General features: G+C 62.0%; 1 protein-coding gene across 11 annotated transcripts; it reads right to left on the bottom strand.

The window, feature by feature from the left end:
- Positions 1-875: 875 nt before the first annotated feature.
- On the bottom strand, positions 876-25,249 carry COL7A1 (collagen type VII alpha 1 chain). 11 transcript variants are annotated; one of them, XM_085236009.1, is made up of 119 exons: positions 25,083-25,248; positions 24,173-24,310; positions 23,768-23,948; positions 23,524-23,683; positions 23,351-23,444; positions 23,088-23,246; positions 22,835-22,998; positions 22,633-22,762; positions 22,442-22,561; positions 22,073-22,222; positions 21,866-21,982; positions 21,641-21,790; positions 21,404-21,532; positions 21,173-21,319; positions 20,958-21,083; positions 20,744-20,887; positions 20,536-20,661; positions 20,316-20,462; positions 20,111-20,239; positions 19,898-20,044; positions 19,669-19,791; positions 19,440-19,586; positions 19,228-19,364; positions 19,025-19,151; positions 18,804-18,947; positions 18,533-18,693; positions 18,395-18,436; positions 18,242-18,268; positions 18,099-18,143; positions 17,819-17,911; positions 17,632-17,703; positions 17,231-17,266; positions 17,106-17,159; positions 16,892-16,960; positions 16,688-16,801; positions 16,398-16,424; positions 16,246-16,299; positions 16,102-16,164; positions 15,954-16,013; positions 15,839-15,874; positions 15,664-15,708; positions 15,451-15,486; positions 15,331-15,375; positions 15,200-15,235; positions 15,095-15,130; positions 14,974-15,006; positions 14,733-14,804; positions 14,562-14,621; positions 14,442-14,477; positions 14,264-14,344; positions 14,110-14,145; positions 13,995-14,039; positions 13,827-13,898; positions 13,681-13,725; positions 13,565-13,591; positions 13,452-13,493; positions 13,286-13,366; positions 13,169-13,204; positions 13,055-13,090; positions 12,898-12,978; positions 12,755-12,790; positions 12,493-12,564; positions 12,283-12,327; positions 12,081-12,116; positions 11,949-11,984; positions 11,756-11,860; positions 11,632-11,667; positions 11,468-11,503; positions 11,280-11,318; positions 11,142-11,177; positions 10,893-11,024; positions 10,506-10,715; positions 10,389-10,424; positions 10,231-10,275; positions 9,990-10,061; positions 9,781-9,825; positions 9,462-9,524; positions 9,059-9,103; positions 8,903-8,938; positions 8,737-8,772; positions 8,531-8,566; positions 8,303-8,347; positions 8,076-8,108; positions 7,904-7,966; positions 7,783-7,818; positions 7,595-7,675; positions 7,440-7,508; positions 7,314-7,349; positions 7,193-7,234; positions 7,052-7,096; positions 6,904-6,948; positions 6,792-6,827; positions 6,652-6,711; positions 6,431-6,556; positions 6,271-6,342; positions 6,097-6,132; positions 5,807-5,866; positions 5,652-5,696; positions 5,545-5,580; positions 5,423-5,458; positions 5,289-5,345; positions 5,075-5,146; positions 4,813-4,884; positions 4,691-4,726; positions 4,530-4,610; positions 4,401-4,454; positions 4,215-4,268; positions 4,076-4,138; positions 3,920-3,982; positions 3,654-3,770; positions 3,378-3,455; positions 3,253-3,306; positions 3,047-3,095; positions 2,919-2,966; positions 2,636-2,725; positions 2,327-2,422; positions 2,067-2,186; positions 1,678-1,857; positions 876-1,599 (listed from the first exon to the last, which is right to left on the bottom strand). In XM_085236009.1, the coding sequence occupies exons 2-119, from the start codon at positions 24,243-24,245 to the stop codon at positions 1,562-1,564; spliced, it is 8,862 nt and encodes a 2,953-aa protein (XP_085092135.1). In that variant the 5' UTR covers positions 24,246-24,310; positions 25,083-25,248; the 3' UTR covers positions 876-1,561. The 11 variants fall into 11 exon arrangements, with proteins under 11 accessions (XP_085092135.1, XP_085092134.1, XP_085092137.1 ...); XM_085236008.1 differs by having other exon boundaries at positions 24,173-24,254; XM_085236011.1 differs by having other exon boundaries at positions 19,440-19,583; positions 24,173-24,254.

Raw genomic sequence — 25,249 nt, 5'->3', positions numbered from 1 at the left:
AAGGAAGCAGTATAATGCAGCCAGCATCCTCATCCTGCACCCCACCTCCTGGGTGAAACCCTTTGGAAAGCACCGGAGCGGGCAGCCAGAGGCAACTGGATGAGCTGGAAACTGGGTGGTGAGTGATGGCAGAAAGCATCCAACCCCTGTGACCCGTGTCCCAGGCAAATCCCCCCAAAGCACCACTCAGAGGTGCAGCCTCACCATTTCCTGCAGTCCTCGTCCCCCGCTGCTCTCACAGTGTAGGGGTGGCAGATGGGATTTGCCCTGCTCAGGGCTGAGCCCTGGCTCTTATCCTGCCCCAGCTCCACCTCCCGCCCCCCCGGTGGCATGCAGCAGGGCCACTATTAACGTATCACAGATAATAACTCATCACAGATGAAATCACCCCGGGATGCGGGTGGGCGTTTGTCCCCTCATAGCTCATGGAGCTGAATTTGGAGGGGATTTCGGGAACTTGGCATAATTATCTCACATTGGACATCCAACCAACTGCTGCTTCATAGAACCGGGCATGCCCATAGGCTCTGTTTGCGGGCTGGAGTGACTGTGCCTGTGGGGTGGTGGAGAGAGGAAATAAATGGGGCTCTGTTCTTCCTTCTGGAGACAGGACAGGAACTCACCCCCCGGCACGGCAGAATGGCCAAAATTAGACCAAGTCACTGATTCACACTGCACTGCAGCCCCATGTGCCTGTGGGTCGTGGGCACGTGTACGTCAGCAAGGCAGAGGGACAGGGCACGGGGACAGGGGGCACGAGGACAGGAGGGCAGCCAGCGGGCACTGCAGGCAGGAAGACATGGGTGCCAGCAGCCATTGGGCCAGAGACAAGGGGGTCAGGTTGGCTGCGTTGCACACAAAGACGCACAGCATCCTTCCATGAGCACATCTTTAATACCGTGTCCCACCCCTGCATTGGTACACATATACATTTGCTGTATACAGATATACAAAGAGCAGCAGTGCGTCTAGGCTGAGCAGGAGCCAGCGTCACCTTCCTGATGAGCAGGAACCGCCTCTAACATAGCACCATCCTCAGGGTCTCCCTGGTGTGTCCCAGTTTTCAGGCAGAGGTGCGAGCCAGAGGGCAGTACGTGGAGAAAGCCTCCCTCCCTCCTGCAGTTCTCTGCCAAACCATCGCACCCCAAAAAGGGAACCGAGTCCCGGGTGGGGTGAAGGTGAAATTCATTCAAATGGAGCAGGATGCGTGGTTGCATGCTGGGAGCCCAAGAGGGTGATGAGGGCAGCCCACAGCCTTGGGGATTTGAGGTGTTGGGTTTGGGGAAGGGGCCAAACTGTGCCCACTCCCAGCTCTGGGCAGCCAAAAAAGGAACATGGGGCCAAGAGCTGTCCCATCGGCAGCAAATAAGTTAAAAATCAAACCAACACCCCAAGAGAGCTCTGGTTTGGAAAGCAGATAAAAGGCATATGGGGAGGTTGTGTTGCCATTTGATAGAAATTTCACCTTTAACGGGCGATAGAACCAATGTAAAGGGAACAACCCATGAGCAACAAGAAGAGACGTCAGAAATAGCACCATGTTCCTGCAGGGATCACCACGCTACGCCTCCGGCCGCCGTCCTTCCCCGCTGCCAGCACCTGTGCGAGGAGGTGAGGTGGCACCAAGCACGGCACCAGGTGCGATGCTGCCAGAGCTGATAGCCGTGCTGTGCCCACCTGTCTCCACGCGCTGCCTGCAGTGGAGCTCACACTCCTCCTGGCTGCCGAAGCGGTTGAGATTGCCCTGGCAGCCGCTGTAGACGAAGGGCCGGCACTCGGCGGCTCTTTGGTTGTAGTACCAGCGCAGTGTGTACCGCTGGCAGCCCCCCTCCTCCATGGGCTGGTTGCAGAGCTCGGCTGCAAGGATAAAGCGCAATGGTGAGGGCACAACACGGACAAGCATCTCTCCCCAGGGGAACCCGATGCCTGAACAAACCATATGCTGCTAGAGTGCCCACCCCAGGCACAGGCTTGCTGCATTGGGTTCCCAGCAGAACAATGGCAGCCCCTGAACCATGGGGTCACCTGTGCCATGCCTGGTGCCCCGTGGGGCACAGGGAGCTCACCATCCTCTGCGAGCTGCTCCGAGCTGTCTGCATCCAGAGTAGTGTCATAGTCCTCCTGCTCCCCATACATGCTCTCGTACTCCAGGTCATTGGTGTCAACGACAACACGCCTGTCCTGCCCTGCAGACAATGCTAGCAATGAGTGCAGCACTGTCGGACTATCCCATGGCCTTTGGGCATCCCAGGGTACATGTCAGCACCGGGCTTGCAATGCACAGATAGGGGGTAAAAGGAACAAAATGCACAGGGACAGCACTCACCCTCCTCCTCCTCTGCGTGTGACACTTTAAGCACGGGGACGACATGAGCACTGAGATCTGGGAATGGCTCAGTGGGTGGGTAATGGGGGAAGTGATCTGGGAGGGAAGAACAGCAGACATGGGAAACCTCCATGCAGGTGCAGAGCAGCCCAGAACTGCCCAGGGAGGGAGTCCTGGGGATGTCCCATTCCCTGGAGGCTGAGAAGTGCCCTGGGAGCACAGTGCAACTCCTGTCAGGGAAGTGGCACTGCCAGGCTCAGAGAGGCTGAGCTCCAATGCACCTGGCTGCAGCTCCACACTCTCCATCACCTGTTTGGCTGTGCTCCTTCTCTTGGCGGACACTTCTCCCTCCTCCATGGGCAGACTGAAGGATGCTCCTGGTCCGAGTCCCCCATCCTCCTTGGAGACAAAGCATCCAGTTGCGCTGGAACCCTGCACCCCATCCCACCCACTGCTGCGCCCCACATCCCAGCAGGAGTTGGACTCAATGATCCTTTAGGGTCCCTTCCAACTCGGGATATTCTATGACCCTACAGCCTCACTGAGTGCTGGGAGCCAGGCAAGGGCACAGGGAGAGGAACAGAAACACAACCTGAGTGCTCACGGGAATCCAAGCGCCGCGGGAGCTGCCCTCCACATGCTGCAGGAAAGATGGAGTGGAGGTGAGTGAGGGGCTCTGTGGGGCACCCCCCAAACCCAGGGCAGCTGTGAGGTGCTCACCACAGTGCTGGCTCATTTCCTGCCTGACGAAGGCACGGATCTCTTCCTCCTGCCCAGTGGTGGAGCAAAGAATGCACAATTAGAGATAGGAAAAAGCTTTCCCCAGGTTCAGAGCAGAGTCTGGAGTTGGGTATGTTCCATAAGCAGCAGTGGGATGGATACAGTGCCTCTTCCCACCTGCTGGCCCCATGCTGACAGCCCCTTACCGTCATGCCTGGATCCCCCTTCTCCCCACGGAGTCCCTCAGCACCAGGATTGCCCTAGGGACAAACAGAGTGGGGCTGAGAACTGTACCACTGGATCCGCTCTGGACAGGGCTAGGCTCACCCACCTGCTCTCCTCGCTCACCAGGGATACCAGGCACACCGGGGGCCCCCATCACTGCCTGCCCAGGTGGGCCTCTCTCCCCCTGTAAAGAACATGAGCACATCCCATCTGGTTCCAGCCCAGCCTCAGGACAGGGGTCCCAAACCGCTGCTCCTAACCCTCCCTGAGCAAGGGGACACAGGGAGGTCCCCAAAGCCACTGAGCTGGTGGGGGAGGTATGGAGCTGGGACACGGCTCCTGATGCCACCAGTCCTTGGCCTCTTGGGGGACAGAGACTCACCTTCTGGCCCTGCATGCCCTCAGGACCTCGTGGACCAACGCTGCCTGGGGGGCCAGGGGGGCCGGGAGCACCATCACTGCCCCGGGGGCCAGGGATACCGATCATTCCTGGTGCACCCTATGATGGAGCTGAGGGTCAGTATGGGGACATCCACATACCTACAGCCCAGAGTAGGCACTTTTGGGAGCTTCAGTGCCCTTTGGACAAGGCTTGATCCCAGTACAAGCAATGCAGTGTGACTTATGCAGCCCCTTCCCACAGCTCACCCGATCTCCTTTCTCCCCCTGGTCTCCTTTGGCTCCCTGCTGCCCATCGAAGCCACGGTCACCCTGTGGAGAGGAAGGTGCAGGCAGCAAGAGTTCAGGAGGAACAGCCCTGAGGAGCCATTCCTGAGGTCTCAGCACAGCCTCCCACTGCCCTACCTTGGGTCCCATGAGCCCCTCCTTCCCAGGGACACCGGGTGCTCCAGACAACCCCAGTTCTCCCTGAGGGATGAAGCAGACATCTATGAGCCCCTGGATGCACATCCCCCTCGCAGCACGGTGCTGGCACGGTGCTTACCGGCTCGCCCTTCCTTCCTGGCAGCCCCGAGCGCCCCGGCAGCCCTGGCTCTCCCTGCAGGAGCAAAGCAGGGGTCAGTCCTCAGCCCTGCACCTCCCTCAGGCACGAGGGAGGACCCTGTGACCAGGGTCTGTGTGAACCCATTGCAGGGCTGAGGTCCTGGCTACAGGATGGTCATCCCCTCACCTTCTCACCCTTGTCCCCATCGAGGCCACAGGCGCCTTTCATGCCCCGCTCACCCTGCATGGACAAAAGGAGTCAGAGCCCCGCAAAGCCAGCGTGTGTCCTGGCCATGGAGCACAGGGGATGACCCACCTTGGGGCCACGCAAGCCCAGTGGCCCCATGTCCCCCTTCTCTCCTCGTGCTCCAGCAATGCCATCCCGGCCAGGCAAGCCCTGCAGGAAGCACACAGCATGATGAGGACCACTCCTGCCCCACAGTGGGGTGGCATTGGTACTGAGATACAGCTCCTCACCGGCTCGCCAGGCTCCCCCGGCACACCAACTTCTCCCTGGTAAAGGCAAAGGCAAAGATGTGGGTGAGGGCTGGTGGGCTGTGAGAGGACCCCACCGCAGTACAGGGTGCCCAGCTCCTTACCTTCTGCCCACCAGGGCCGCGTGCCCCAGGGAAGCCTGCGGAGCCCTTCTCACCTGGTTCACCCCTTGCACCCTGCAAGCACAGCCCCAGATCAGCACTGGGCAGGAGGAAGAGCTCTGGCCAATGCAGGGCCACACACTGCCAGGACGCCCAGCACTGTGCCAGAGGCATGGATGGACATGGGGCACAAGAATGCTGTCGTGCTCCTAAGTCCCTCTAGTCATTGCCAACCACTCCCCAGCCCTGCCCCCCCACCTCATACCTTCTCGCCGGGCATTCCCTGCTCCCCCTTGTTCCCTTTGTCCCCTTCGGAGCCCTTTAGGCCACGGTCTCCCTGCAAAGGGGAGAACAAAAGGATGGGATCGAGGGTCGTTGGGGTGGGGAGGAAAGAGCTCCTGCCCAGGCAGGGACATGGGGGTCTATGGGGTGAACGTGCCTCCTGGCGCAGGATCCCCCAGCAGACCCCCAGCTCTTACCGGCTCCCCCTTGCTGCCTCTCGCCCCAGCAGGCCCCTCCACCACAACGGTATCGCCCTGCATGCAGGAGAGAGGTGGGTGTGAGCTGGGGGGGGACAGCACTGCCACCCCCTGCCCCAGCCCTGGGGTCTCACCTTATCTCCTTTGGGCCCCATGGCCCCGATGTCTCCCTGCAAGGAGGGCACAGTGAGATGTCACAAGGGTGGGAACACTCCCCTCCCTCCCTGGCTTCCCAGCCCCAAAAGAGGTCCCTTACCTTGTCCCCACGCTCCCCTCGGTTCCCAGGCAAGCCCTGTTGGGAAAGAGAAGAATGCTGGTTTGGGGGGGCCCACCTGGGAGGATGGTGAGCTGATAGGTACGTACCATTGGCCCACGGTCACCTGCCAGCCCTGGGCGCCCATCTTCACCCTGCAAGCAGGAGGGGAGGTGTGAGGAATGGGTCTGGGGAGCACCCCTCGTGGTGGGGACATGGGAGTGCCATGGTGGTGTGGGCAGGGGGATTTTGTGGTGCTAGGTACCCGTGGTCCTGGGTCTCCACGTTCACCTCTGGCTCCCGGCAGCCCAGCTCCTGGGTCACCCTGTGGGGTGAACACAAGAGTTTGTTCCCCTATGCAGCTCACCTCAGCAGGCAGCAGTTCCCGTGTGTCTCCCCACCATCCCATGCCCCCTGCACTGCCCCAAGTGCACAGAGCAGGCTGCCAGGTGCCATCACCCAGAGTGGGCTCAGCATCAGCCAAGAGGGAGCAGTAGCACCCCACAAGAGGAGTAGCCCCACACCTCTGTGCCATAGCACTGTCCCCGGTCCTACCTTGTCACCTTTCAGCCCCGAGGCCCCTTGTATGCCCTAAAGGAAAGAAGAGGGGTGAGTGAACAGAGCTGTGCCAGGTGCTTTGGCTGGTGACCCCATCAGCCCCCATTGAGCCAGCACGGGACCAGGGAGGGATCCTGCACCCACCCTGGGATGCTTCAGCCCCATACTCACCGCTGGTCCTGGGGGCCCTTGGGGTCCAGGTGGCCCTGCGGCACCATCCCTCCCAGGGAAGCCAATTGCACCCTGGGGGGGACACAGTGGTGTCAGTGCTCAGGGCAGGGAATGGAGCCGCCGAGCCCTCACTGATGCTGCCCGAGCCCACTGCCATTACCCGCTCTCCAGGGGCTCCTGGTGGGCCAGGCTGCCCGCTGTCCCCTCTCAGGCCCGGCTGTCCCGGTGCCCCAGCAATGCCCACTAATCCCGGGGGTCCAGGAGGTCCTGGCAAACCGATGTCACCCTGCAGCAAGGAGGAAAGAGACGTGGCCCAGGGAAACAGCCTCTTCAGAGGCAGATGGGGAGTGGACACAGGGCCAGGGATAAGGCAGGGCTTACCTTCAAACCTGGAGGCCCATCCTGTCCTGGTGGTCCCCGCACACCGACACCTGGAGTGCCCTGTGTGGTGTCAGAGAGCATGGGGACAGTCACCCCTGGGAGCACAGGGGTGGCAGAGCACTTGGGTTGGGGATTCTCACCTTTTCCCCCTTGACTCCAGATGATCCCTTGGCTCCCTGCAAAGACACAGAGCCATCAGGGCACAGGGTAAGGATGTGATTCCATCAGCTCCCCTTCACATTCTCTACTCACATCTTCGCCAGGGTCTCCAGGCTCCCCAGCTCCTCCGGGCTCCCCCTGGCAGGAGGACAGAAGCAAAGAGCAGGGGTGGGTGACAGGTAGGGGGAGTGGGGATGGCTGCAACCCAAGAGAGCCTGATACTCTCATGACACCTCCTCACCTTCTCACCCTTGGGGCCGGGCAAACCTCGGGCACCTTTGGAGCCCTAGGGAGGAAGAGCAGTGTTGGGGATGGGAGAGAATTGCCAGGGTCTGGCTCAGCCCAGGGAGACACAGGCATGGGGTTATGGGCACCAACTCACAGGTTCACCCAGCAGCACGCCCTCCAGCAGCGCTGGCTCACCCTGCAGCAACACAGGGTCAGGCACAGACCTTTGTCGGCTATCGGGAGGGTCTCCCCCACATGCACACCCCATTCCTTACCTTCTCGCCCTTGGCACCAGGAGGGCCAGCGATGCCCTGGGGCAGAGGGGAGAGAGGCAGCAGTCAGTGGGGCTGTGGTCATCTGCTAGTCCTGGTGAGCAGGGGAAGCTGCAAGGAAGCACTCACCTGCCCCGGTGCTCCCGCATCCCCTGGCTCCCCTTTGGGGCCAGTAGGGCCTGATGGTCCTGGCACACCCTGCCACAGAGCACACAGCCCTGAGCACCAGCTCTGCAGCTTGTGCTGAGCCCCCAGCCCCAATGCGATGGCACTGGCTGTCATACCAACTTCCCGGGCATCCCTGGTTCGCCGTCCTTCCCCGGCACACCATCCCGCCCAGGCACACCTGGCTTGCCACTCTCCCCCTGCAGAGTGTGAGAGCGGAGCTGAGGCTATGCACATCCCACAGCCAGGCAGCCATGGGGTTGGCATGCCCCAAGGCTGAGGGCAGCTCAGTAGGGCACATGCTCACCACTTGTCCTGGCAGCCCAGGAGCACCCGGTGGGCCCTGTGATGGATAAATGACTAGAAATCAACCCACAGCTGAGGCAGTGGGAAGGGCTGCTCCTAAGGACTGGGCTGGGGGTACCTACCACCAGACCAGGTGGTCCTGGAGGGCCAGGCAGCCCCATGCTGCCCTGGGGACCAGGCAATCCCTGCGAGGGGAACAGTGGGGTCAGAGAGGAGATGCCACACAGGCATATATTTCTGGGACACCGGGAGCTTAGCTGTCCCCAGGAAGGGGTTGGTTTTGGGGAGGCTCACCCGGATGCTGGCACCAGGTTCCCCTGGATTACCCTGTGGGGACAGAACCCATGTCAGTCTCGCCAACCATCACAGCTGTGTCTCTATGTCCCCTGAGCACTGAGTGCCTCTAGGAGGGGCCAGACCCCAAGTTCTCCCTGCAGCCCACAATGCTGGCATGGCATCACTTTCCTGCACCAGACCAAACACGGAGATGATGAAAGTGATGATCAAAGGCAATGACGCACCTTCATCCCAGATGGACCCTGGCTCCCTGGTGGGCCAGCAGCACCCTGCAGAGGACAAGGCAACATTACATTCAGGACAATGCCCACTGGTGGCACAGCTCTATGGGGTGGGAGGAGGTACCAGGACAGTACCATCCCAGGACTATCAACCCCATTCATTGCGGGGACATCTGCCCCAAGTCCTTTTTGCAGGGCAGTGCCCTGCATTTGACACAGGGGTCTCCTTACCGGAGGTCCTGGAGGCCCTGGCTCTCCCTGATTGCCCTGGGAAGGAGGGAGAGATGTGGTCAGGATGTCCCTGGTGCACAAGGGCTCTGGGAAGCACCCATGCCATGCAGGGACGAGCCTGGCCAGCTCCCAGCAGGATGCGCCATGCCTAGCACACACCGAGCAGGAGCCAGGGGGACAGTGACATGCTGGGGACAGACACCTACCGGGCGGCCCAGCACACCGGGGAAACCTGGCAAGCCCTGCAAAGAAGCACATTATAGCCAGCAGGGGAGTGGGACCACACCACCTCAAAGCAGCCCCGCCTGCCCATAAAGCTCCCCTGGGGATGAACGCAGTGTCACCATGCAGTACCCACCCAGGGGTACTTACTGAGGGGCCGGGGGGCCCTCTAAAGCCCTGTGGGCCCTGTGTAGGAGGGAAGGATGCAAACAACGTGAATGCTCCAATGGGCTTGGTGGTGACTGCTGTGCAACCATGGGATCTGCCCACCCCTCCCAGCCCTCAGCCCCCTGCAGCCACACTCACCGGCTTCCCCTCGGGGCCAGCCAGACCCCTCTCTCCTGGGAGGCCCTGGAGCAAGAGATGGAGATGGTGAAGACAATAGTGGTGATGAGAATGGAGATGGGGATGATAGGGACAGTGACTGAGATGGAGACAATGGGGGTGGTTGATGGAGATTGTGATGAGGATGGAGATGGAGACAATGGGAGAGACGGAGACCATAATGGGGATAGAGAACATGATGAGGATGGAGATGGAGTCCATGGGGGTGATGGAGAACATGATGGAGATGAAGACCATTGGGGTGGTGGAAAACATGATGGAGATGGAGGTGGAAACCACAGGGGTGATGCAGGATGTGACAGGGATGGAGATGACGAGGATGATGGAGGAGGGGATGAGAACGGAGGTTTGGTGCCATACTCACTGGAGAGCCATCCCTGCCCTTCTCGCCAGGCTCTCCTCGCTCACCCCGTGACCCGCCTTCACCCTGATGTGGGGAGAAGTACAGAGTTGTAGGACCTGTGCTACAGGCAGGGATGTCCCTGTCCCCCACATGCCCTCACATCCCGCTTGCACCCAGAGAGGGATGTCCCCAGCTGTGCCCCTGCCCAGGACTTCGTTCTGTGGGGTCACCCTGTTGGCAGCACACGAAGAGAGGAGAGCAGAGACTGATGCTGAGCCCAGAAAGGGAGTGTGAGGAATAGAGAAGCAGAGGAGCCACAGGAGACTTACTACACTCAGACCTTATCTCCTTTGGGTCCTCGCTCGCCCTCGGCACCAGGCTCACCCTGCAGGAAGGAGGAGGGAGATGCCATCAGACCCACATGCTGCAGTTTGGGATGCCCACCCACTCTCCCAGCTCATTGCAGTTGGCAATTATCACATCATCCCTCCTCAAAGAACTCAGATTCTGGCTCCACCGCTGCCCTGCTCCTTTCTCCTGGACACGCACCTTCACTCCCTTAAGTCCGGGGGGACCGCGCTCGCCTGGGAAGCCCATCAGGCTGCCCTCCATTGTGTCTGCCTGCGGGCACAGCATGGTCAGGGCTGGCATCCAGGGGACCCCAGGGAGGTCCCACAGTGGCACAACCCTTCCTGAGCCCCCATGCCAGGGGACCAGACATGAACACTCATCCCTGGAGGCATCTGCTGGCACCTCCTGGGGACAGTCCCCAGCAGCATCCACCACCTACCTTGGGCCCTGGGGGCCCTGGAGGGCCTGGCAATCCATCTCTGCCCTGGTGAGAAGGAAAACAGATGGAGCATCCCCAGAATGTTCAGTCCATGGGGCATATCCAAGTCTTATGGAGAGGAGAGGGACAGAGGGGACTGCATTCCCATTACGGCTCACCTGCTCACCCCGGTCGCCCTTCTCACCCCGGTCACCCTGCAGAAAGGAGGTGAGGGGCTCATGAAGCTGTCCCCAAGCCTGGAAGCCATGTCCCCTTGCCTACGGCCCCACACTCACCTTCTCACCAGGTCGCCCAGCCTCCCCCAGCTCGCCAGCCCGGCCTGGCACCCCTGGGATGCCCGGCTTGCCTGGCTCCCCTGGCTGCCCTGGTGGCCCCTCTAGGCCCCGCTCGCCCACAGCCCGGCCTGCGGGGCCCTGAGGACCAGGGGCACCTTGGTCCCCTTTGTCACCTTTGGGTCCTCGCTCGCCAGGGAAGCCTAAGGAACCCTGCAAAAAAGCATACCAGACTGTGGGGTGGGCACCTCAAAATGCAGGGAGCTGTGAGCCCCCATAGAGCATCCCAGGGCTGGGGGGATTCAGCAGGGCTCAGGTCTCAGAACCGGGTGGGCAGGGGGAAGGTGGCAATGAGTCTGAGCCGAGAAGTGGCCCCACCACAGTGCTCACCTCCCGGCCCGGGGGACCCCTCTCCCCTGGGTCCCCCCGGCTGCCCTTCTGCCCCCGCAGCCGTTCGGACACGGGCAGAAAGGAGTCCGAGCTCCCATCATAGGCACCCGTCAGCTCCTTCAGAGAAGAGATCTGGAAGGGAGGAAAGAGGCAGTGATCAGCAATGATGCACTCCAGTCCCAGTGCCCCGTCCCACACCCCTCTGGTCTCTCACCACCACCTGGCGCCATACCCATGCCCACCCCATACCTTGATGCCGAGGGCTTCCAGGCTACGTTCGATGTTCTACAATAAAAGGACATGAGAAAGGAAGCCTATTGTGCTGCTTCTACCACTGGGGCTCTGGGGACATCCAAGGCTGATGTCCCAGCCCAGTGAGGAACTCACCACTGCAGTCCCAGGGTCTCCGCTGGCACCAGGCCGCCCCTAAGTTTGCAGAGTAAGAGGGAATGGGATGTGCCATGGGCGAGGTGAGCAGCACTGCTGCTGCACTAATAGGTTTCAGAGTGAATGCCACAGGGCACTGCCTGGCAGAGGCTGTGGTTCTCCCACGGTGCTCAGTGCTGGATACTCACTGGCTCCCCTCGTGGTCCTGGCTCCCCTGGGTCCCCCTGAAATACAGCAAAGCAGTCAGGGGGAGCAGGGCCAGGCTGCGCAGCCACAGGGTCCCCAAAGGACTCACCCCCTCTAGCATGAATACCCTCCAGACTTTTGTCACAGAGTGCTGGAGGACACCTACCTTTGGTCCAGTGATCCCACGGAGGCCGGGTGAGCCCTGGAAGTACAGATAGGACACAATGGCACCCATGGACATGGGGCCTTAAGTAGAACCATGGGGCAGCTAGAACTTGAGGACAACAAACCTGGCCTGGGGGGCCGACCTGCCCTGGGACACCAGGGACACCAGGGGGGCCAGGAAGGCCAGGCGTGCCTCTGTCCCCCTGCTCGCCCTTGGCACCGCTGTGGCCCTGCCGAGAGAGTAGTGTCACCCCCAGTGACTGGGTGCTGTCCCAGCTTGTCCTCAGTGGGGACAACCCACTGCACAGGGCTACTCACATCTCTGCCAGGGGCTCCGGCATCACCTTTGTCTCCCTAACCAGGAGGAGAAACAAAAAAAGACTCAGTATCATGCTGTCCCCAGTCCGAGAGGTGACACCAATGGCGACCGTACAGGGCTCTGCTCCTCACCTTTCTCCCATCTTCTCCTGGCATTCCATCTTCTCCCTTGGGATGGAGGTTATGAATTGGCACCCACAGCACAAGCAGTGGGCAGGACAGGGGCAGTCCCAAGGGCATGGGATGGGGATGCTGTGCCACACGCCTCCCTCGCTTCTGTGCCAATTTGAGGTCCCCAGGAGCGCCCCAAAGCCAAACCCTGTGCTCTACTCACATTCTTGCCATTTAGGCCAGGTTTGCCATCGTCACCGGGTTTTCCCTGGGAGGGAGGAGAGGCAGTGAGAGGAGGCCCCAACATGGGCAGTCATGGGGTCCCAGCTCCTATTGATGTCCCTAGGAGAGCTGGGACCAAGTGCAGAGGCACAGTGCAGAATGTGTCCCTACAGCAGGATATGTCCCCATGGCACACAGGGCTGTTACTCACAGGGATACCAGGAGGTCCCAGCGGTCCTATTGTGCCAGGCGGTCCCTGCTCCCCCCGCAGCCCAGGCAGCCCCTGCAGGGACAGAAGAAGTGGGGAGGCACAGGGCAGCAACAGGACACAGTCTCTGCTATGGGAGGTAAGAGCACAGCCAGGCATGCTGGCATGGCATGGGATGGGGGACAGTGACCAAGGGGCACGAAACAGAAGCGTCATGTCCCCAGCAGGAGAAAAAGGCACACCCACACTCCCAGGAGATACTTACATCTCGGCCAGGGTCTCCCTGCTTCCCTGGGTCCCCCTATAGATGAAGAGGAGGTGAGCATCCCATGAGCATCTTCAGCGGACGTGCAGTGGGATGACTCTGCCCCTGTTCCCATTTCCAGTGCCACCCCAGACCACGCTCACCCTCAGCCCGGTGGGTCCCGGAGGGCCAGGTTTCCCCTCCAGCCCGTTGCGGCCATCCAGCCCTGGTGGGCCACGCTCTCCCTGGAACAGAGCACTGCATGAGGACTTGGGCTGCATGGAGGGACAGGAGGTGGTGGGCAGCCCCCATCCCCCTCACCTTCTCTCCAGGCAAGCCTCGGTCCCCAGGGTCACCCTACGGAAAGAGGATGGAGTAAGCACTGTTCCATCCCCAAGTGGGGCTGAGCATGGGAAGGGGGAAAGGGGCACTCACCCGTGCGCCGGGGGGTCCGCGGGGGCCTTCAATGCCCTGCAAGAGATACATGACAATGGTGGGCACAACCCCAGGGCCCACCGTGGCTCTCCAGTTCATCAATCACCCCACACTTACACTCAACCCCGGCAGTCCGGGGGGGCCAATCTCACCCTTGGCCCCCTTTGCTCCATCCTCGCCTGGGTCCCCAGCATCCCCCTGGCAGGGATGGCACACTGGTCAGAAGCACTGCAATGCTGCAGTCCCACAGCAAAGCATCACATCGTCACCTCTTGGCTGTTACCTTCTCACCCTTCTCTCCTGCTCCTCCAAGCCCCACATCCACCTGCGGAGCAGAGAGGGGACATCAGAGCGGGCACAGACTTGCTGGCAGGGAAGGGGGAGGGTACAGCTTACAGCTCGTCCTGGGGGTCCAGGAGGGCCCTGAAAGAAAAGAGAGCGAATTTGTTAATGAGATCTGGTGTGTACTGGGGAGGGGGTGCAGATGTGGTTCCTGGGTGGTGTCACCTCACCGGCTCCCCACGGTCACCCTTGATGCCAGGTGCTCCGGGATTGCCCTATGGAGAGGGATGAGTGAGAAGGGGGATGGGGTACCCAGGAGATGGGGTTACCCATGGGGTAAGGGGATACCCACGGGCACTCATGTGGTGGCACTCACGTTTCTGCCTTCAGGACCTGGGTCTCCGAGGTCGCCCTTCTCTCCAGGGGGGCCACGGTACCCAGGCAGCCCCTGGATGGAGGGCATGGGTAGATGTGTGTTACCCTGGGCCATTCAAGGCCACCAGGGTCTTCCCTGGCCCAGGGCCCCCACCAGCCCAGCACTTACCCGTGGACCTCTGTCTCCAGGTTTGCCAGGCACGCCTGCTTCACCCTGAGGGATAGATGGGGTGAGTGGGCGGGGGGGCAACAGAGGGGCAGTGGTCCATGAGGTTCCCACTTACCGGGGCACCTTCATCACCCTTCTCTCCACGCTCACCCTATAGCACAGGTCAGGGGACAAGAGAACAAGTCACCAGTGTCCCTCTGTGCTGCTCCCCATTCCTTGGGGCCTCAGCATCCCCATAGCATCTCCCACTGCTCCTGGCCCCACGCTACCTCCTTGCCACGCTGCCCTGGTTGTCCTGGTGCACCCACTCTGCCTGGCTCACCCTTCTCGCCTGGCTCCCCTGCATCACCCTGAGGGGAAAGAGGAAGACCAGGGGGAGTAGGGCTCAGTAACCCATGATGGATGGACAGATGGACAAAGGAGTGAAGCCTCCTGCAATGCCATTACCTTGGGGCCGCTCCTGCCAGTTAGACCAGTGATGCCCTGGGAGGTGCAGAAGGACAGTGCTGTTAATGGGGACCTGGGCATGAGATCAGAGCCCAGCTCCATGCATTTATGTGTACTAACCCGCTCGCCCTGCTCGCCTTTGGGGCCAGTTGGTCCTGGGATGCTCAGGCCAGGGACACCCTAAAGACAAAGGAAAGCAGCTTGGAACAGTGGGACCAGCACCAAGGCACAGCAAGGAGAGCCCAGATGGGCTGTGTGCCCCAGCACCTGCCCAGCCCCAGAGGTACTCACACGGGCACCCCTCTCCCCTACATCACCCTTGGGGCCAGGAGGCCCCTCTGGTCCTGGAAATCCTCTGTCACCCTGGAGGAGATGAAATGGCACCATTAGCCCCCCCAGACTTCCTCTTCCCCATGCTGCAGCTGAGGATCAGCATGGGCATCCCCACGGTGCCAGCATCCAGAATCACTGTGCCATGCCACCGTCCCAGCTGTGTCATGGAGACACTACCAAAGGTCAGGGACAAGGCTACCTTCTCTCCTCTGACACTGGTCACGCTGGGAGCCTGGGGACAAAGCAGCAGGAACAGTGCTGGGTGCAGCCACCACTTCTCGCACCAGGAATGGGGTGAGCTGCCAGGCGGCAGTACTTACCGGCTGGCCAGGTTCACCGGGCGCTCCCACATCACCCTGTGGACACATGGGGTCAGTGCCATCCCCTCCCCACAGTCCCAACCCCAGGCTCTGCTTCTCCCTCACCTTCTCGCCCCGTGGCCCGGCTGGTCCCGGTACTCCCTGGTGCAGAGAGAGGATACTCAGAGGTTGGCGGTGCCTGGGGACATGTGCCTGTGTCACAGCCATCCCACAGTGCTCTGGGTGTCCATGCTCACCTCTCTGCCCGGTGGCCCTGGCCGTCCCGGAGCTCCTATCTCACCCTGGAGGAGGAGAGGAAGAGGAAGAGGAAGGTGCTCCTAGGCAGGGCATGACCATGGCCATGGGTGCCCACCTACCTTCTCACCCTCGGGGCCAGGTGCACCGCGGTCTCCCTGCAGAGGGAAGCAGAGGAGAATCTCAGGCAGCTACCCTCCTACCCCCAGGACCCCATGGTGAGCCCATGGTCCCACTCAAGGCCCCTGACAGCCTCCCAGGGGCACAATGCCACTTGGACTCCAGGGCCACCAGAAGCCATCAAAGTGCGCAACCACACACCACCACCACCTCACCTTCTGTCCCATCTCTCCCAGCTCTCCTGGTGCCCCACGCTCTCCCTGGTGCAGAAGGAAGACAGATGGTGTTGGTGACTGGCACAGGGGGTGGCACTGCACCCACATCCTTTATCTCCCCACAGAGGAGCTGAGGGATTTGGGTGCATCATGAGAGCATCCCCTCACCACTCACCTTCCTGCCTTGCTCTCCTGGAGGTCCCCGTGGGCCCTGGAGAGGAGGGCAGAGAGACGTCATCTCCCAAGCAGGGTTAATGCTCTGCCCACCCTGCCTTGTCCACAACACTCACCCGGTCTCCAGGTTCCCCTGGACGGCCAGGTGGCCCTGGGAATCCCTCCTCACCGTCACCCTGCGAGGTGAAGAAGCCAGCAGTATGCCCATGAATTGGGGCTATCTGTCCCCATCACAGAACCAGGGGGGTTCTGGCTCCCTCTTACCTTCTCACCCTTGGGGCCGGGAGTACCAGCAAGACCCCGTGGGCCGGGCTCCCCAGGTGGACCCTGGAAGAGATTGGCAAGAGCACAGCTCAGCCTCTGGGGGGACTCACAGCCCTGCTCCCTCACCCTGAGCCCAGCACTCACCGGGGGGCCCGGCTCCCCTTGAGGCACTGCCCCATCGACCAGTCCAGGGGGACCCTGTGGAAAGGGGGCTGAGCTCCTGCATGGCAGCCCCATAGCTCAGCCCTTTCCAGTACCCTGGGAGGCAGAGGTACCAGGCAAACATAGTCACTTACCCTCTCCCCTCGATCACCCTTCTCCCCCTGCAAAGTAAAAGAGAGTAGGTAATGGTGGAGCTGGGCTCTGTTCATGCCTCCACCCTCTCCTCCCCTCAAATGATGGGGGTAATGACGGGCAGAGCACATCAGCAGTAGGGTCAGGACACGTGCCATGCTCATTATAAGGATGGATGATGTGGGAGTCACAGACAATGAATACGCCATGCAGGACCAGGAGCTCAGCATGGGAAGCAGCTTCAAGGTGCCAGCTGTCCCTCCATCCCCACACAGCACCAGCTGAAACGTACCTTCACAGAGTCTCCTGGAGGTCCTGGTGGCCCCATTGGCCCAAGGGGACCCGGAGGACCTGGGTCACCAAAGGGACCTCGTGGGCCAGGGTTACCGGGAGGGCCGGTGCTACCCTAGAAGAAAGAGATGCTGTATGAGCATGGGATGCTGCATGGGCAGAGAGTACTGGTGGACACCCCCAGCATGCACAGCCCCATCTATACCGGTGTGCCTGGCTCCCCTTTTCGTCCTGGCAACCCCTGTCCTCCATCCGTGATCACTCTGGGCTCTCCCTGAATGAGGGGAAAAGTAATTAAAAAAAAAAAAAAAGAAAGAAAATCAGTGCCACCATGTTCCCTGCCATGACTCTCCCCAGTGCCAAGCTTAGGAGGCAGAAGGGATAAGATGTCCACCTGTAGCCCTCTGCCCAGCACCTACCGGCTCGCCTTTTTCCCCCTTCAGGCCAGGATGCCCCGCTGTTCCCCGTGGCCCCTGGAAATGAGTAATAGTGAGAAGGGGGCCCTTGGAGGCATGGGGCTTGGGAGGAGGGGGGTCATACTCACAGGATCCCCTCGGGGGCCAGGAATGCCCTGGTTGCCCTGGAAAACAGCAGAACAAAAGGTGAAAGCATTGTTCCTGCCAGCCAGGGAAGCAGGGATGGGATGACACGGCATGGCATGGCATGGCATGGCATGGCATGGCATGGCATGGCATGGCATGGCATGGCATGGCATGGCATGGCATGGAAAGGCACGGCACAGGCTGAGATGGGATAGCATGGGTTGGGATGGGATGGGATGGCATGGAGACAGCAATGATCTTACCAACAAGGAAGACCACCCTAGCACAGGGAATGGATAGGAAAAGAGCTTAGGGAGCAGGCAAGGTAGGCTGATGGATGGATTGAGCCCATTGGTCGGGGCTTGATCAATACCAGCAAACCCATGGGTACATGCACACTCACCGGCTGGCCAGGGGACCCAGGGTTCCCGGGGGGGCCAGGAAGCCCTGGCCGCCCATCAGCTCCAGGGAAGCCCTGCAGGAGAGAGGACCATCACAGCAGGGCCATACTCCTCCCAGGTCTCTCCCGCCGTGGCTGGGAGGTCCCTGTGCCTGGGACTCCAAGACGTGCAGATACAGGGGGCACTCACCCTGTCCCCCTTCTTGCCCAGCTGTTCAACGCTCTCTCCTGGTGGCCCTCGTGGTCCCACAGGTCCTGGAGGGCCAGGCAGTCCATGGCGGCCCTGAGACAGCAAAGAGGACAGACTTGGTGGCAGGCAGTAGCCAAGGGATGTTTCCTCCATCCACCACTGTGGTAAGGGCTGTATGGATCCCTCCCCCAACACTCACTCAGCAGGAGGACAAAGGGACACAGGGGCTGTAGCATTGTTCCCCATCTCCCCCCACACTACCACACTATCAGGACTTTACCGGTTCTCCAGGGGGGCCCGGCTGCCCCACACGCCCCTGTGGCCCCTGCAGAGACAAAGCCAGCCATCAGCATTCACTGAGGACTGCTGCAAGTATGGCAGCCCTGCCATAACACACAGCTGTAGGGGGTCTCAAACACTTACTGCCACGCCAGGGTCCCCCTTCTCTCCCTGCAAGGGGACAGAGGGAAGAGCTAAGAGTCTGCACCCCTCTGCAGCAGCTGCCCCCAGCTCAGCCCCACAGCGTGGGCAATGTGGGGAACTCACACCAAGACCCCATGCCACAAGAATACTCACCTTGGGGCACTGCACAGTGCAGGGCTTTGGCTCCGGCTCTGGCTGGTGAGACAAGAGGAGGACACGTAAGTATGAGAAAGGAAGACTTTGGCTCCATGGGGTCTGCCTCCCAGCCCTGGGCAGCCCCCAGTCTCTCACCCTGGTGGAGATGATGGTACAGAGGTCATCGGTGAGCTCTCCCTCCAGCTCTGAAAGGGAACCACGGTTGCGGAAGACGAAGCGTGGGTCCTCACCACTGACCATGCGCCGGAGCTGCTCCTGGTCTGCCCCCTCCAAGCCCACTGCCAGCACTCGGACCCCTGCACCAACAGCACCTTCAGCACCTGGCTGGAGCGCACAAGGGGGCCTCATCCCATGAGGACTTCATCCCGTGAAGACCCCATCCCACAGGGACCCTATCCAACCTCACCCGCTGCCTTGGCATCCCTGGCAGCAGTGATGGCATCATCCCCGGAGGGACCGTCAGCCAGCACCACCAGCACTGCCGGCACACCGGGCCGCCGTCCCGCACCAGGGCTCAGCAGATAAGTCCTAGCAAAGGTGATGGCTGCCCCTGGAGGGAGGATAAAAGGATGGGGGAGTCAGCAAGGTCCCACTGGCCACTGGTCCAGCCGTAGCACATCCCCTCACCAATGGCATTGCCGCTGGGCTCCTCGTAGCGCATGGTGCGGATTTGCTCCAGCACGGCGGGCAGCTCGCTGGAGCGGTTGAGGAGCAGCCAGGGCAGGCTGCGGTAGCTGTACGTGGCCAGACCCACCTGCGAGGGCAAGGGACAGAGATTGGCGTTGTCATCCCTCTGTGCCATGCCCTCTGACAACATGTAAGCCTCATACCTGGGTGCCATCGGGGCCCAGGCGGCCCATGGCGGTGACGGTGTTAGAGAGGAGCGTGCGGACGGTGTCAGCACCAGCAGAGCTGTCACGTGTGCCATGCACCAGGAAGACGATGTCCCCTCGGGCGTCCCTGCAGACTGTGAGGGGAGGAGTAAGGTGGAGCAGAAACATCAGCACCCTATCCCCTCCGACACCCATCCCAACCTGCATACCTGGCCGCTCGCTGACGGAGCTCTCAGCACCAGGTGTGCTCCCCAGAAGCGGGCGGATGGTGAAGGTGTAGCGCTGGCCCAGGCGCAGCCCAGGGACCTGTAGGGAGCTGGCAGTGCCCGGCACCACGCGCCGTGCCTCGCCGCCTGCTGTACCCATAGTCAGAGGGACAGGGACAGTGAAACCCCTGAGAATAGCTGCCCTCCACCCAGGGACATGTGTCCACCTCACCTGCAGGGGGGGTCCAGGACAGAACGTATTCAGAAGCACCAGGGACAGGGGTCCAGGAGAGTGTCACAGAGTCTCTCTGCACCTCCGTCACTCGCAGGCTGGTGGCATGGCTCAGAGAGGCTGCTGAAGGGAAATAGGGTGCTTTAGCCCACGGAGCAGTCCCCATCCCACTCCCACACTCATCACTCCCCTCCATCCCAGTCTCCCCACAGCACCACACATCCCTTACCGGTGGCACTGGTGACGGCGACCGGTGCGCTCTCCCGGCTGCCCACCATGCTGGTGATGCTGATGTGGTAGCGCCGGCCCGGCTCCAGCCCTCCCAGGTCATAGGAGCTGGCAGTGGCTGGAAGCTGCTGGCTGCGCTGGGGACCACCTGATGGAGACAGAGAAGTGAGGGGCCAGGGGCTGCCATGGGAACACAGGGCTTGGGCACACTCACCCTCAGCTGGGCGCCAGACCAGGCGGTAACCGCTGCTGCCAGACACCGGCACCCATGCGAGGCGCAGGCGGTGCTCCGAGGCCTCCATCACCTGCAAATTGCTAACAGGGAGCACCGGGGCCGCCTCCGCTGTGGGGGATATGGGCAGGCATTAGGGCACAGGTGCCCACTCCCCCCGTGTGCTGTCCCCTAGTCCCATGCTCACGGGTGGTAACGATGATGGACACAGGGTTGCCCTCGTGGTTGCCTATGAGCGCTGTGACCTTCACTGTGTAGGAGACACCTCCCTCCAGGTCGGGGATGTCGAAGGAGCTGATGTGGCCAGGAACATGCTGGCTCTTCTCCGAGCCCCCTGCCGAGGGCCACACATCAGCCCTGATGCCACCATCATTGCTGTCCCCACCCTTGTCCCCATCCCATGCTACCATCCCGACGGCTCCACACCACACGATACGCTGTGGCTCCTGGCACACCGACCCATGTGACACGGGCAACATTGCTCCTGGATGACTGCACCTCCAGCCGGGATACTGTCCCCACCTGCTCAGCTGCTGTGACACAGGGAGAACCACCGTCACCTGCAGTCAGGGCACCTGGCACCAGCTGGCAGCAGCAGGCAAGGGCACACCTCACCTGTCCTCCCCATGGTGGTGACAGGGGGACCCTCGCGGCCATCAACGATGGCTGTGACACCAATGGCATAGACGGTGCCAGCTCGCAGCCCCTCAATGGTGTAGGCAGTGGGGTTGGCAGGGAGGAAGCGGGACTGCTCCTGACCTGGGAGAGACAGTTGAGATGGGAAGAGCTCCCATGGCACCACCACATCACTTCCAAGCCCGGCACTCACCATCACTGGCCCTCCATGTCAGCCGGTACCCCCCGGCGCCCGACAGCCCCCTCCATGTGACCCGCAGCTGGTTGGGGTCGGACTCCGTCACCCGCAGCTCCGAGACACTGCCCACCGCTGGGAACTCTGCATGCACAATGGCACCAGGACATCAGCATGGGGACACCCTGAGTGACCACCGCAAGCCAGGGCTGTGGCTAACCACGCGCACTTACTGACGTGGATGCTGAGTGCAGCAGCACTGCCCTCCTGGCTGCCCACGAGGGCTGAGATGCGCACCAGGTAGGTGACACCTTCCCGCAGGTCACCCAGCTCCAGCGCTGTCTGCGTGCCTGGGATGCGTCTCGTCCTCTCGGTGCCGTCTGCAGGGAGCAGGGTGCCATGGGGCCCTCAGTGCCACGGGGGATGCCAAGCGATGGTACCGTGGCCCCATCCCGCTGGCTCACCCTGGGTGTTGCGCACTGTCACTTTGTACTCAGTGGCACCGGGGACACCGGTCCAGCCCAGCCGCACCCTCCTGCCCAAATCCTCGATGAGACGGAGATCCGACACCACACCCACTGGTACATCCACACCTGCAGGGTGGCACCACTATAACTTTCCCCAAAGCTAGGACCAGTGAGCCGGAGGTCCCATGGCTCTGTTGCAGTGATGCCATGCATCATGTCTTGGTCTGATCTCACCTGTCTGGAAGGTGGTGACAGGGGTGGCCACCTCCCCACCTTCATACAGCGTGTACAGAGTGATGCGGTACTCAGTGCCTGGCTGCAGCCCTGTCAGCTGGTAGGTGCTGGCACTGCTGGGCAGCGACACTGTCCTGGGGGTCTCCAGGCCTGTGGGAATGGCAATGTCAAAAGGGGTTGCCGCTGGCCCCGTGCCATGTCAGGGACCAGGTGCTGTGAGCCCACCTGTGGCTCTTTTCCACTCCAGGCGGTAGCCACGAGCCTCACGGATGGCAGTCCAGAGCACATGAATGGATGTGGGGCTCAGGATGTTGGTCCGCAGCGTCTGCTCCGTGCCTGGCTCTGCAAAAGGGACCCATAGGCTGTGCCATCCCATCTCCTTGTCCCCCCACAGGCGATGCCCCTGCATGGGGACAGCTGCATGGTGCTTACGTGTCCGTGCGGTGAGGCTGGCGGTGGCTGCAGGCTGCTGTGCATAGCGTGCCTGCAGCGTCACCACGTACTCGGTGTTGGGGCGCAGGTTGCTGAGCGTGGCCGACAGCACACCAGCCCCCAGGCTCCTCTCCTCGCTCTGGGGCATTCCTGGGGGGGCACGGAGGGGTGAGAGCAGGTGTGTGGCAGGGAAGGGGTGTGCACAGCTCCCTGCCCCGGGGATGCCAGGCGGTGCCAGGGGTGGGGAGCGTGGGGTGAGGCTGGGACGGGGGCCAGGGCAGCGCCTGGGGACAGGGAGGGGCCGCCAGGTGCTGCAGCACACGCAGCTACCCCAAAGAGGTGCCTGTGGGGCACGGCATGTCCCCTCACCTGGCATGGCGTAGCTGAGAATGTAGCCCTGGGGCGGCTCGGGGCCGGGCTGCCACGACAGCCTCAGGAAGGTCGGCCCGGCCTCGGCCACATGGAAATGCTGCACGCCGCCACGGCTCTCTGGGAACAGCACGGGGACAAGTGTGAGCCAGTGCTGCCAGCACCTACCCACATCCCCCACGGGTACTCACGGGTGCGTGCCCGCGCAGACACCGACTCGCTGACGCTGTTGGCATACTGAGCGATGACAGTCACCAGGTACTCCGTCCCGGCGCGCAGCCCCCGCAGCACAGTGCTTGTCTCCCGCGGACCCACGCTCACCTGGGTGGGAGCAGCGTCATGCCGATGCCGGAGGGCACCAGGCACCCCAAGTGTGTGCAGGGCAGCGCTCACCTCCTGCCGCTCAGCTGCCAGCGGCTGCCCCAGCCCTGTCAGTGGGACACGCTGCACCCTATAGCCGGTGACGGGGCCACTGGCTGGGCTCCAGCGGATGCGCAGCACATCAGGGCCGTGCTCCAGGATCTCCAGGTTGGAGGGACCAGCGTGGCCTTGTCCATCTGTGGGGGGACGTGGAGCTGTCAGCTCCAGGGTGCGTGGGGAGAAGGCATTAAGGCAGCTCCCACGCCCTCTTTTAAAGGTCTCCTACCAGGGGTGCGTAGCGTGCCCCCTGAGCTTGTGCACACCCTGCGTGTCATCAGTGGCACCAGTGTCCCCAGCAGCTTGAAGTCACCCACATAGAAGAAGAAGGATTCAGTAGGCAGTGAGGCCACACGGATCAGCTCCTGGCGGTCGGCATTCTTGATCCCTGAAGGGGATAGGAATGGTGGGTGATGGCAGTGCCCAGCCCCAGGGGGAGCCCATAACTCAGGGGTATATGGATACCAATGGGCACACCACGGATCTGCTCACCCACAGCAAAGACCTTGATGCCCAGGCTCTTCAGCCTCAGCGCTGGCTGCTCAGCATCATCCTGGGACTTGCCATCCGTGATGAGGATGCAGATCTGCAGAGCCGTGAGCCTCAGCCCCATGGACCTGCCGCATCCCTCTGGGATGTCCCAAATGCCACTCCCCACCCCATACCTTTGGGACCCCAGGCCGGAGCTGTGTGGGACCAAAGAAGTTGTCAGAGACGAAGCGCAGCCCAGCGCCGGTCCGTGTGTTGCCACCCTTGTAGCTCAGCTGCTGGATGGCCCTCTGGATGCCCGTGCCATTGGTATGCTGGGAGAAGCCGAACTCCACCCTGGGGACATCAGGACACACGGGGACACATAATTTCCCAGTCCAACGGTCCCATAGCCCCGCATGCCCCATTCCCGGGGCTCACCGTGGATCGTCACTGTACTGCACCACGGCGAAGCGCACCGCCTTCTGGCCCACCACGTGCACAAAGGGTGACACCAGGTCCTCCACGAAGGTGCGGATGGCACGGAAGTTGTTCCGGCCGATGCTGGACGAGCCGTCCACCAGGAAGGCGATGTCGGCCTCCAGCACGTTCTCGCACACCGCTATGGGACAGCACTGGTTGGCAACCACAACAGCCCCCAGTGCCCTGTGGCACAGGACCCCCAGACCTGTCCCTTCTCCTTGAGCTCATGTCACATCGGTGGGCCACTCCTATAGGGCTCCCCGTGCTCAAGCTCAAGTTTGGGGTGCTGCAGTGGGGAGGAGCAGCAGAGCCCCTCTCAGCCCTCTGTAGGCCCTATAGCGGTACCCAGTACTCAGCACCCACCTTGGCTCCTCTTCTGTGCGGCAGCAGCCTGGGGGGCCAGGAGCAGGGCGAGGAGTAGGAGCCTCCCACTCATTGTGGGGCCCTGCAGGACAGCAGGAGAGGATGCTGCAACCGCCACCCTGTGCCAACCCCACGCCTCTGGGCACGGTAGTGATGGATGCATTGGGCAGAAGCAATAAAAAGGAATGAAACGCAGTAACATCAAAATGAAAAAGTAAACACAGATAACCCACAGAGCTGCCCACTGCAGGATGTGGGCATGGCTGGGCTGCACCGCAGTGGTACCCGTGCATTTGGGTTCTCGGCCCCAGGCTGTGTCCAGAGTACTGCACTGGGTCTGAGAAAGCAGAGCTAGGCAGAAAGTCCCAGCACAGAGAGCCACGTGCCCAGCACCCAATTCCACTCCATCCCTCCCCATTGCACCCAGCCCGGCTGTGACCCCACTGATGCCCAGTGCCCAGGACAGGAGGGCAGTACAGGAGGCTGCCAGCCTGCATGCCGGCCGTGCCCCCCACAAATCTGTACTGCTGCCTCCTCCTGCCCGCCCTACGCTCACCCCAGCGCTCCTGCTCTACATGCAGTGGGGTGGCACGAGTGAGGGCTCCAGGAAGGGCACGATCCCGTGGGGACGGGGAGGGCAGCAGCTTCCCACGAGCACACCCGCGCGGCGCCGCTTCCCGCACTCGGGCGCGGAGCTGCGGGGGGGATCCGGCCCCGTGCCCGGGCACAGCACCCCGCCCGCCCCGTGTGCCAGCCCCAGCACGACCCGGCCGAGTCCAAAACGAAGGCGGTGACCCACGGATGCCCGAGCGCGGCGGCGTGGGAACCCCCCCGCCTCTCTCCGCCGTCTCCCACCCGGGCTGAGAGCACGGGGGGGGCCGCTCCCGGAGCGCGCGGCTTCGCCACCCACCTCGTCCCGCGTGGGGCCGCCCCGAGCCGAGCCGAGCCGAGCCGTGCCGAGCCGTGCCGTGCCCAAGCGGCCCCCGGCGCTCCCGCCCCTTTAATCAGGGCGGCCCGGAGCTCGGCGGTGCCGCCGCCGGGGGGGTAGTGCCGCGGCTCCCGCCCTGTCCCGCCTCT

This window comes from Meleagris gallopavo, chromosome 14, assembly GCF_905368555.1.
Source record: "Meleagris gallopavo chromosome 14, MGAL_WU_HG_1.1, whole genome shotgun sequence".
Lineage (NCBI taxonomy): Eukaryota > Metazoa > Chordata > Aves > Galliformes > Phasianidae > Meleagris > Meleagris gallopavo.
The sequence above is the reverse complement of the archived record's forward strand: the minus strand, read 5'-3'. Positions and strand labels throughout refer to the sequence as shown.

Excerpts from the sequence above, each read along its gene's own strand:
- COL7A1 (XM_085236009.1), bottom strand. The coding sequence starts at position 24,245 with ATGAGTGGGAGGCTCCTACTCCTCGCCCTGCTCCTGGCCCCCCAGGCT. Across the intron at positions 21,791-21,865 it reads GGAGTGGAAAAGAGCCACAG|GCCTGGAGACCCCCAGGACA; the intron begins GTGGGCTCACAG and ends CCATTCCCACAG. Across the intron at positions 6,949-7,051 it reads CCGGCCCCAAGGGTGAGAAG|GGGGAGCCCGGAGGAGCTGG; the intron begins GTGAGGAGGTGT and ends TCCTCCTGCCAG.